This window comes from Urocitellus parryii, chromosome 6 (genome assembly GCF_045843805.1).
Source record: "Urocitellus parryii isolate mUroPar1 chromosome 6, mUroPar1.hap1, whole genome shotgun sequence".
NCBI lineage: Eukaryota > Metazoa > Chordata > Mammalia > Rodentia > Sciuridae > Urocitellus > Urocitellus parryii.
Window position 1 is genome coordinate 30,347,500 of NC_135536.1, and position 12,626 is coordinate 30,360,125.

Genomic DNA, 12,626 nt, shown 5'->3' on the forward strand with positions numbered 1-12,626 from the left:
CACATGCCTGTAACCTCAGTGGCTTGGGAGGCTGAGAAAGGAGCATCACGAGTTCAAAGGCAGCCTCAGCAAAAGTGAGGTGCTCAGCAACTCAGTGAGACCCTGTCTCTAAATAACATACAACAAAGGGCTAGGAATGTGGCTCAGTTGTTGAGTGCCCCTGAGTTCAATCCTTGGTACCCCTCCAAAAAAGAATACAAACAACAATAAATGTTGGTGAGAATGTGGGAGAAAAGGTACACTCATACATTACTGGTGAGACTGCAAATTGGTACAACCACAATGGAAAGCCGTATGAAGATTCCTCAGAAAATTTGGAATGGAACCACTATTTGACTCAGTTATCCAACTCCTCACTTTATACCCACAGGACTTAAAATCAGCATACTACAATGACACAGCCATATCAATGTTTATAGCAGCTTAATTCAGAATAGCCACATTATGGAACTTTCCTAGATGCCCTTCAACAGAAGAAGGGACAAAGAAAATGTAGTATATATACACAATGGAATATTAGTCAATCTTAAAGAAGAATGAAATTATGGCATTTGCCAGTAAATGGATAGAGCTGGAGAATATCATGCTAAGCAAAATAAACCAATCCCCAAAAACCAGAGGACAAATGTTTTCTCTGAGATGCAGATTCTAATTCACAATAGGGGTGAGGGAAAGAAAGAATAGAGGAAATCTGGATTAGACAGAGGGAAGGGAAGGGAAGAGAGGGGGTAAAGGGGTAGGATGGAAACTAAAATAAATTGGATATTATTAACCTATGTGCATATGTGATTACAGGACTAGTGTAATTCTACATTATGTACATACAACCAGAAGAATAAGAAATTATATCCCATTTATGTATGATGTGTCAAAATCATACATAACAGCATACATACATAAGTTATACATGATAGCATTCTACATTTATACATTCTACTGTCATGTATAACTAATCAGAACAAATTTTAAAAAAGAATAAAACCTGTTTTAAACCTGTATATAGTTTGGGTGGGGGAGGTTACTATAATCACAAAACCTTTCAGAACACAAATATGCACACTATTTCAGATATGACAACTATAGGCAAAAAGCTTATTATGAAAATGTCATAAGATGCATGATACATCAGAAATAAATTAAATTTTTAATCAAATTAAATAAATATTATTTGTTGCCCTGTGAGGCATTATGCAACCACATAAAAAGCAGAATTTTAAAATAAAAATGCTGAGTAACAGAATGATTATAATCTTTATATAATGGCAACAGTGCTTTAAAATCTTATTTTTAAATTGAGCTATTCTTTGGTCCAAATTCTCTACTTTTGGTATGTGATTCTGACAATCCACTTATGAGAAACATTTTCCTTTTCCCATTCCTTTAAGCTAGATTTATGTAAAAAGCCTCTTCCAGTCATCATCATCATTATATTATACACACACACACACACACACACACTATTAATAGCCTATTAATTTTAATCTTGAAAGGAAAAATATTAAATTTCTCCTGAAACAAATTAAGTGGAAATGGAGAGACAGAATGTTTTATATCATGTTCTAAAATTACATGTGACATTGTTGCCTGAGTTTAAGAGAGTTGGAAATGATGATTCTAACTCATCAAACAACCCTCTTTCCAAATTATTTAAAAAGTCAGTTATCGAATTGCACTAAGTATTAGGGAAGTGATATAGAATCCATGTCTCTTAAACTCCCAGAACAGAAACTTCAAAGTGTGCACCTTTCAAATTAAATTGAAGAGCTCTGTTTCATGTTTTCTTTATTTTAGGAAGCATCTGCTTTAAGATATTCAAATTTTCTTTTCAAAAACTAAACATATCTTAAGAAAATAGGATAAATAAAATTCAAAAATTTTAGTATACAAGTTATATTGCAGTGGAATGGAAAGCTACATTACTCTGTCAGAAGATGCCATGGGACTGACGAATTTTTGGTTTTCACAAATTAAGAGAAAAAAAAAAAGACTACCTGATTTACTGTATGACAAAGAAAGGCTGTGAGTAGTGCTCCATATTCTGTTGGAGAAGAGTTCCACAGAAACCTCTGAATGCATGCATTACGCTTAATTATCCCTGTGTTAGAAGGGCAATTTTTCTTGTCTATTGGGCACTGTTTGGCTTGAATGCTGACAGCTGTATATTTAATTTGATCATGTTATATATTTTTTTCTTCTGAAGTCAAGCAAAGATACTGAAATCCAGATTAGTTACATTTTCTAAGAGGAATCCTGAAAGGATCCAGAAATATTTTATATCTTTCATTTTAAAATTGGCAACTTCTCTTGCTAATTTCACTCAAATTGTCATTCTTTCTCAGAAAACAGCTGTGATTTTATTTTAAACAGGAGAGAAAAATTCTTATCAGGGGGTGTGATTATGAGCACATCCATCTACTTATCCCCAAACCCACTGACTTTCTATAGATCTATTTATTAAGTGATAGAACTTTAGACAAATATATACTGAAAACCCACCAATAATTAGAGTTCTAGAATGAACTATGAAGGAAAGAACTGAATCTTTAACATGTAATTATCAATGATTCACCATGGTAGAGAAGTAAATGATACAGACACTAAAATCAGCTTTGCATTATCAGAAATAGAATCCCTGTAGAAGAAGATGAGGAAGATGATACCCTAGAATGCCCTTTTCAGATAGAGTTTTGTTTTGTATAAATCTAACTTTCAAGGTTTCCACAAGGTTAAAAGCTCATTAATTTAGATGCCACAAATTCTGAACTCTTGATAATAAAAGTTTAAGTTAAATAGAATATTTTGATGATAAAAAAATAAGCCTGTTCTGAAATTTCAGTTTGCTATATATGGATCCTTAAGACATATTAATCATAAATGGTTCTTGCTATTTTTAAAAGCAGATTCCAAAGAACCTATGCTCGGACACATTTGTATTAGCCTAGTTTGCAATTCTGCATTTTAGAAAAAGTACATTCCTTAAAATTATAGCCATTCCTTATTCACCTAGCATTGTTAAGGGCTGACATATTCTACCCAAGAGGGTTATCTAGACATCAGAGGTTGAAGCAGTCGGGGAAACTTAGCACTGGAAGAGAAATTGGGGAAGTCAGTGGTTTCCAAACTCTTCCAATGAAATCTTGAGTTTCATATTAAAATTCATCTCAATTTTGCATTCTTCCAAGGAATATTTGTATCCCATTTAATCTAAAATACGTTTTCTAAAACTTTTGAGAACAACCAAAGGACCAGAAAGGTGTCCTGTGATTACCCCTCGTGATTAGCCAGTATTACAAGTAGCATCCTGTGATTTGCCAGCAGAGGACTCAAACCCCTAGAAGTAGTTCCCACCAGACTGAGTTTCTGGAGGGCTAAGCCCTCTTGATCCTTCACGTAACATAGGGCCTAGCATATAGGAGGAGCCTGATGAATTGCTGACAGACAATTGAAATGAAATGGTTTGTATAGAGTTGTCAAGACTGTGCTAGGGTGGGAGATAAACTCTAAATAGCCGAAGCTCTTGATAAGAACATATTACTCGCTCTGAGTTAAGGTTTCTTGGGTGGAGTAATATGTCTTGATACTCAATTTCAAGTTGATATGTAAGAATGCTCCAGAGACATCTGAACAGAAGTCAATGGGAAAAAGAGAAGAATAAGATACTTGAACTTTGAAAGCATGGAAACAACAATAAACAATAATTCCTAACCCCAACTTTAAAAGAAAGAGGACACAGAAAATGTCCAAATAGTAGAGGCTCTCTTCTTGGAGCGTGGGTCAGAGTGCCATCTTGGGGAGTTTCCCAAGAAAGTGGACCTGGGCAAAGGATGGGAAAGATCAGTGGCAAAACAAACATAAACTACTCAATCTGTCTTTGGAAAGCAATTTGATTTTTAACAGTACTCAGTCACCCAATATTTCACTGAGTTCTTCCTATATGCTAGGCACTGTGTTAAGGATGAGTATGTCATAGGCTCAGCCCTTCAGATATTCAAAGTCTGGTGGGAACTACTTGCAAAAGTTTGAGTTGTTTGCTGGGGGAAATGCAGGGTAGTACTGGTAACCTTCTGGAAAAGGCACTTTAGTCCTGGCAGGTCAGGGGGGCCTTCCCAGAGAAAAGAAAAGCAACAATTTTTCAGATGACGGAGAAGCAGAATGTGTGGGGACAGGCATCCAGCCCAGACAACAGAGAGACAAGGTACAGCACATACTTTTTGAGGAGGCTAAGTAGCTACACAAGAGTGAGGTGCCAGTTGGGAAAGGTGTTGATAAAGCTGCCTGAAGAGACTCAGACAGGAGAGGCCAGACCTGAAAGGCCCCATCCAAAAGGCTATGCTAGGGAATCGAACTTTCCCCTAAATAATTTTTTAAGTTCAAAGAATGACATACACAGGGCTGGGGTTGTAGCTCAGTGGTAGAGCACTTGCCTAGCATGGTTGAAACCCTGGGTTTGATCCTCAGCACCACATAAAAAACAAATTAAAAAAATAAAGGTTAAATTCTTTATTTTTTATTTATTTATTTTTTTAGTCATACATGACAGTAGGATGCATTTTGATATATAATACATACATGGAATGTACATATATCAATCATATTGTCTATTCTATTCTGCTGCCCTTCCTATTCTCCCTACTCCTCCCCTCCTCTCCCATCCTTTCTCTCTATCCAATCTAATGTGACACACTTTATTTTTCTTTTTCCCATTACAACATCATGTATGCATTCTGTATAACAGTGAGATTCTCCTTCCATCTTCTGTGCAACTCCCCTTCTCCCTCTTTTTCCCTCCCACCTCTCTTCCCTATTTAGTGGTAGTCTTCTTCTCATGCTCTTCTAAAGGTTAAATTCTTAAAAAAAAAAAATAGAATAACATTCAGATTTTTTCCTTAGAAAGGTCAGTTGCACTGGCTAATGGAGTTGCTGAATAACATGGCTTGATCTTCTGAAAGAAATTTCTACCACTTGACCCATTTTGGCTTTTTCTTCTTCTTAGGTAAAACTTGCAAAAAAAAAAAAAAAAAACACTTTTTTTTTTTTTTTTTTTTTTTTTTGTGGTGCTGAGGATTGAATCCAGGAAAGTTCTACCACTGAGCTACATCCCCAGCCCCCTTCTTTTTAAATTTTGAGACACAGTCTTCTAAGTTGCCTGGGTTGGCCTTGAACTTGTGATACTCCTGCCTCAGAATCCCATGACCCTGGGATTATAGACGTGCACCACCATACCTGGCCTGAATTCTTTTTTTTTTTTTTTTAAGAGAAGGCAGAGGACAGACAGGACATTTCAGGAGCTTGTACCACACTCCTTTACTTATTGCTGGATTTTAAGTAGATGTCAAGCAATCTTCCACTGCACAGAAAAATAAATTTTAACAACTAAGGGATTTCACAATCTGGTCTAGTTCCAAGTGCTTTTTGAGCTACATTATACTGACTCTTCAACATTAATACATTTTAACCATTGAAAATAATTTTTTTCCTGAGAGAAGTAACTTATTTTTACCTTCCTAAAAGTAGCTACTGGTCAGAATTAGCATTTGTTTTGAAGACACAGGGTCATTATTACAAGTACTTATTACTATGCTAGTTTAAAAATATTCTTTAACTTCATCAAATAGGGAGCCAATAGTCCTATCTCCAATTGTTTAAGATACCTTTATATTTTTTATATCTTTTTGTTTCAATTAGGATCCAAATAAAATCAACACCTTGTAATTAATTAGTCCATCTTTTAAAAAATTTCTCATTTAATGGATTCCCCTGCACTTCTCCCATCCTTTTATCTCTTGTAATTTACCTGTTGAAGAAAACTGGTCTGTTCTTATTTGGAGTTGTCCAGAATCTGAATCTTGTCAACTAAAGGTGCTCCTATGTCTTTTCCATGTCCTATAAACTGACTTGCCTAGAGCCTTGATCAGATTCATATTTAACTTGAGGAGAGAGGAAACATGACTACCTTGTAAGAGCACACATCTTTTTTTTTTTTTTGGTGACGTTTGCAGCCTTTGATGATCAATGCCAGATCCAATAATTCATTAGTTGTTGAAAAATGGTGATATTCAACACTGTTTTTACAAGGTGAGGCCCTCAGGGGTGAGTAAAGTATATTTGGTTATTTGTTCTCAAAGCAGATGTCCCAGACTACTATTCTTACTGAATTTGTATCTTTAATGTGAATACTTTCTCTGCATCTCCTCTAACATAATCACATATTGATGTTTTTAGCATGTTCTTGCCTTTTGCTGCTCCTTCATCTTTTTGATTTGCAGCTTCTAATCTGCTCTATCAACTGAGACCAAGCAATTAAGCTTATTGCAATGATACAAACAGAACAGGGCCTGGAGGGCCCTTTGATCAGTTATAGGGTAAGCTTTGTATGCAGTCATTGTGACTGATATCGCAGTCCTTGGCTTTGTCATGGCCATTCAAAGTTATTTGGCTTCTAGAATTAGTCAGTTTTTCCTAAACTTTCCAGTCCCCAGGAAGGCTTAATGACATACTATTCTAGGACCTTCTCTCTGGATTGACTGTAGGAATTTTTTTTTGTCCTCCAGTTAAATCCCAGGGTTTAGAATAGTGCCCGGCACATACACAAAAAAGTATTTGACAAAAGAACTAGTGAAAAATGAAAGATAAAAACAACTTCCAAATGTATCTTTCTGTGTAAAAATTACCTATTACCTTGCATAGAAACACTGGGTACATTTTTCTAAAATTTTACAAAGGTTTCCCTGAATTCCAAGGGCCTCTACTGCCTCATCCTCCTTTTTCTTGTGCCAGGGGTCTGCTTACTGAGGCTTCTCACCCTCCATTCTGTCCCTATGCTCCTACTGCACCTACCCCTGACCACGTAAAATAATTCATTTTGTTCTCATTGAATTCCTTCTGTGTTTAAAACATACACTGAATCCATTTTCTTCACATCCTTTATAACTTCAGTCTATACTGACCCTGAATTTCTCTACATGTTTATAATAAGATATTTCCCTGAGAAAAAGTTTCCAAGTTCCAGACCACAGACATCAAGTAGGTTTCAGCAAATAAACATATAAGCATAAATGAGAAATATTTGAGAAAATTGGAATGAAGAGATTTTAAATGATTAAAAGCATCTGAATTTCTCTAGTTACATCACACAGGAATAAAGTTAAATTATAATTAAAATTAGAATAAATCAATGTAGCTCTAAACTTTACACCAAAGTACTTCTAATGAAAGAGGCATATAAATTCATATTCCTGCTAGTCTGAGGATAGCTGCAGTAGGTAACAAATTTACAGCTGTGAAAATTCTTTGAGGACTCAGTTTTATTCTAAAATTGCCACAGATTTTCTATTTTTTTCTATTTTCTATTCTGCTTTGTAATATATCTATTTTCCTGAGAAAATAAGCTCCTCCTCATTGCCTCCTCCCACAGTAAAGGCTGCATGGGCCTCCAAATACCTCACCATAACCTACTTCATTTGAGAAGGTCAAAGAAAATTTTGATACCTAAAGTTTACAGTAGGAAAAAGTCATTACTTTATAATTTCTTGTGATTTCTTTTGGTGATGTTACATACTGGTATGTTCCCTTTGATTTACTAATGGAGAAAAGCAAAAGATGTGTTGGGCTGCAGTCAAGCTTGGCAACTAGGAAATTTCAGACACACCTGTGTGGCATGAGTAGGGGTATTCAGTGTGCTTCTCTTGGCAGACTCCCATAGCGTCATATGATAGGTTAAAAAGATGTGCTCTTTAGGCAACAGATTAAATGTAAGAGAAAGCAAAAATCATGGTTTCAGAGATAACAACAAAACAGCAAAGCAATGAAAAAGGCCATAACTCCTGCCCCATTAAGCAGAGTGCTTAGACTTGTGCTGTCCATTATGGTGACCACTGACAACATACAGCTTCTGAGTACTTGAAATCTGATTGGTGTGAGCAAGGAATACTAAGTAATATTAAATTTTAATTAATATAAATTTTAAAACTGGCATTTAATTCAGTTGAAATATTTTTTAAAAGTGTGTCTGGAACAATCTGTGTGTAAAAATCCACCTTTTCAATTGAAAGTTTTATGAAATCTTAATACAGATTATGTCCACTGAAAATTTAACATCCTCAGATGTGCTGTTAAGTCTAAAATACACTCCAGATTGCAAAGACTTAGTCCAAAAAATGTAAATGTTACAGTATTTTTTTTAAATTTTAACAATCACACTAGTCCAAGTTGAAATGTTAATACTTAAATATATTTGGTAAATAAAATATTATATGGGGTAAAAAAAACAGTATCAAAATTAATTTCACGCATTTCTTATTACTTTTTAAAAAATCTGGCTATTAGAAAAATATCAAATTAATATGTAATTTGTATTTTATTTCTTTTCTTTCCCTTCTTGTGGTAATGGGGATTGAACCCAGGGCCTCATGCATCTAGGCAAGCACCATAGAGCTGAGCTACATCCACAGCCCTGGCTTGTATATTTCTACTGAACAGTACTGATTTAGACAAAAGCCTGGAAAATAATAAATTTTCTTTAGAAGAAACTGTCTAGTTTTCCATTCCCCAAACTTCCAGGTGCCCATTCAAAAAGGGCTTAGCTTTCTATCTACAAAGTAGTGTGAAATCCTTTTACATGAATCCAGTAGATAGCAGGCTTCAAATGCTCAGGTATTTTCTAAATAAAAAGTTATCCATATCAATTATAGCCAAATGTTCTGTGCTTATTTATTCATTCTATAACTACCCAAGCAGATTTCAAAGAGTATGTCTTAGGTGAAGGGGCTTCAGATGTAGATCTACACTATCAGGGTTTCTATCCTGGAACTTGGGAAACTGAAGACCTCTCTGGTTTGGGTATTTATATAGGCTCAAGTATCTGAGAAATTTTGGAACATAGCTGCGTGTCAGGAACAAGGACTACAAAAACCCACCTTTCATGGCTTGTGAAAGAGGGAGAGGGTAAGGGGAGGAATGGAATGGAAAAATAAAGTAAAATAGGGCTGGGTAGGTAGTTCAGTGATAGAGTGTTTATCTAGCATACACAAGACCCTGGTTCAATCCCCAGTACCCAACCCCCCATCTACATCTGATTCTGCCCAGTGAGAGTCAGCTGGACTCAGGCAAGTTATATAGCCATTGTGTACTTCAATTTCATTGTCTGAAATGGGGACAAAAATGGTACCTGCCTTCATAGGTTTTAAAGATTAAGTGTGGGAAAATGAAAAGTACTGGAGAATAAGTCTGAACAAATTATATTGTGTGCATGTACAAATGACATAATAAGCCTCACTATTATGCGTAAGTACAATGTGCCAATAGAAATAACTGTTAAAACACAAAGAATGCATGAGATAATAATCACAAGTGTAATTTTAATTCTAATTACATATAATACAAAAATAAAGAACATGTACACACATATACACACACCAAGATTAAATGAGGTAACACATGTAAGGTAGAGAGAGTGGTACTGAGCTTACAGGAAGACCTCATTGAATGCATCCTGTGATGCAAGCAAGGACAGCAGCAGTCAGCAGCAGTCCAGAGTAACCTTTACTAACTCTGACCCCTAAAGTGCTTTACTCCTAGAATTAACCTGCATTACCCTAGAATTAGATAGTAGTGGACCTCACAAACTCATTATTAGTCTGTATTGGTCACTTTCTGTGCAGGTAGCAACATTACTTCAAAAATGAATGTAAAAGATTAACAAAGCCTAACACCTAAAGTTTATGGATGGAAAGATATGCTAAACTTTCATACTTTGAAAGGCTTGATGAGTATTAGACATGTCTTACAAATGCTAGAATATCCTTACACTTCTTGGGGTTCCATTCAAATCAAGACAGCATCACAGGTCCTATCTCCTTTAGTACCTAAGCCCTCTGAATTCAGATACTCATGAGATTGGTCAACTACTGACATTGAAGTATTTTCAACAGATGTTTAAGAAAGTATAGAAATGCCTCTAAAGTTATATTTAGAAACGACAGTGAATCAAGAAGTCAGAAACAAGATTAGGCTTTTTTAATGACAATAATTGTTTAAAAGTGAATTTCTCTTCCCCATTTATTATGAGAATTTATCTCTGCTTTTGCTCTGTGTGTGTGTGTGTGTGTGTGTGTATGTGTGTATTATATATAATTAACACTATGAGTAATTAGTTGGTTAGTAACCAGATGGTATGGATGAAGGCTACTGCCTAAGGAGGAGGTGCAAATGGAAACAGCAGGTGTCTAACTAACGAGTCTGGGGGATGCCAATGCCATCAGGTTATGTCATTGTGTGAATCTGTTCAACTGCATACACAATTTAAGGACCAAAATAAATAGTAACAGACTCTCCACTGCCACTTCAGAAAGCAAAGCTGGATGGGGCCTCTGCATGACACTCAGTCAGTGTCCACCTAGCCACTAGCGAAGTAGGGGTACATACCTGTAACAGACGTTGTCGGTGCAGGGGCTGTGAGCCCTGACAATGACAAAGACATGTTGAAAATGGGATCTGATATTTTTCGGGCTGAATGGCTGTGCTCCAGGCTCTTGGAAAACAATTGTTACAATATCATTTCCAATATGCCGCTTTCGTAGGAGCTATGAAAAAAATAAGCAATCAACATAAATGACAGCGCCCTTATTTCCCCTCCCGATTTTCTTTATATAACCGTATTTAAAACACTCATTACTAATCAGTACAGACTAGGGTAGGTAATCTATGTAGTTATTGTCAATATTTTAGCTTGTCTTATTCCCTCCAAGGAATATGGAAATGAATATTCTGAAATTTGCATAAAATATAAGGCCATTCAAATAAATCTAACCAATATCTGGCATATTATGTTCAGACCCAAACATCTCCAAACCCTCAGTTTCTATAACAACAGTTTTGTTCCATTTTTGTATAAGAAAGAAACTTGCCACAGGGAAGATTTCAGAGATGAGAACGGCTGAAGCAATTACAAGGCAATTTATGTTCTGGTTTAATTGGCTGCATTTAGAGAAAACGTGGCTAAGGTGTTGCTGTTAGACTTTTTATGTCACAAACTGAGAGTGTCGAAAGTAATAATATTCCACAATGGAGTAACGATTTAAAAGTAGGTTAAATTTCAGGTTTAAACAGCTACTTTAATTACAGTGAAAGCTGCTTAAGACCACCTTCTGTTTCATGTTAAATGGTGTTTTATATAGGTGGTTTCAAATTAAGGCACCCCAAATCATTGTAGGCCACTGCCTTTTCACAAGGAGATTATAACACTTTAATTCAATAGTGTAAAGAAAAAATGAACGAAATATGTGTTTCTCTTATTTATTTATTTATCTAGGTACCAGAGATTAAACCCAGGGATGCTTAGTCACTAAGCCACATCCCTAGCCCTTTCTGATATATTTTATTTAGAGACAGGGTCTTGCTAAGTTGCTTAGGTCCTTGCTAAGTGTTGAGGCTGGCGTTGAACTCATGATCCTCCTGCCTCAGCCTCCAGAGCCTCTGAGATTACAGGTGTGCAACACCACACCCAGCTCACATATTTATTTTATGGAAGCTCTTAAAAGAGAAAAATAGCTCAATGTGACATTTTATACATTATCCATTAGACATAAAGTTGCACTTATAAAACTTAAAAAATTCTCTAGTGACATCAAGGTACACAAATTAGGTAACAGTAAAATCAATGATCTATACTGGCTGTCAACTAGGAGAAAAGATGCCTTTTAGATTAGGATTGAGAATTGGGGGTTAGAATTTTTAGGAAATGCACTTTTAACCTTAGGAATTTGTAAATATCCCATATTATCTTCAATTGAGGCATTTTACTTCATTCCTAAACATGATATATAATCAGATGTTATGGTCTGAATTGATTGCTGCTCAGAATATTCCAATAATTAAAAATTATTAACATATTCAAGAGCTTTAACAAGCCAAAAATAAATACTACTTGACTATGTCTATTCCTGCATAGATGACAATAGGGGACATCATCTTTTTTCATGTAATGTCATTCTTTCCTTGACATGTGTCTTGATATCTGAAATTAATGACTTCATGAAGGACAAAACAGAAACAAATCCATTTATCTCTCTTATGCATAATAAAAGCCTGTATTCATTTTTAAGAGTGCAAAAAAAGATTATGAGACACATTATTTCCATTTTTTCCATGCATAAAGTCATCTATACAGAAGAAAATGAATTCCTCAGCTAAAGAATGAGAATTTGTTTTCTCTTTTTGTACTGGAGATTGAACCCAGGTTTCCTCTACCATTGAGCCACATTCCCAGTCTTTTTAACTTTTTTATTTTGAGACAGGGTCCTACCAAGTCACCAAGTAGTTAAGGCTGGCCTTGAAATTTTAAGCCTCCTGCCTCAGCCTCTCAAGTCATTGGGATTACAGGTATGTGTCAGTCAGATGGCAAAAATTTCTTTTCTTTTTTTTTTTTTATATTTTTTATTTTTTAGTTCTCGGCGGACACAACATCTTTGTTGGTATGTGGTGCTGAGGATCGAACCCGGGCTGCACGCGCCGCACGCATGCCAGGCGAGCGCGCTACCGCTTGAGCCACATCCCCAGCCCCAAAATTTCTTAATATATAACAGTACTAATTATTTTTTTATTCTTGTCTATGATCACACACTTTTGCT

General features: G+C 35.7%; 1 protein-coding gene across 1 annotated transcript in view; it reads right to left on the reverse strand.

The window, feature by feature from the left end:
- The window catches only part of Sipa1l1 (signal induced proliferation associated 1 like 1), a 355,392-nt gene that overhangs the window by 69,829 nt on the left and 272,937 nt on the right, over positions 1-12,626 (reverse strand). Inside the window, exon 10 of the mRNA XM_026401335.2 lies at positions 10,423-10,580. Coding sequence (XP_026257120.1) covers positions 10,423-10,580 — 158 coding nt within the window. The remainder of the gene's footprint in view (positions 1-10,422; positions 10,581-12,626) is intronic.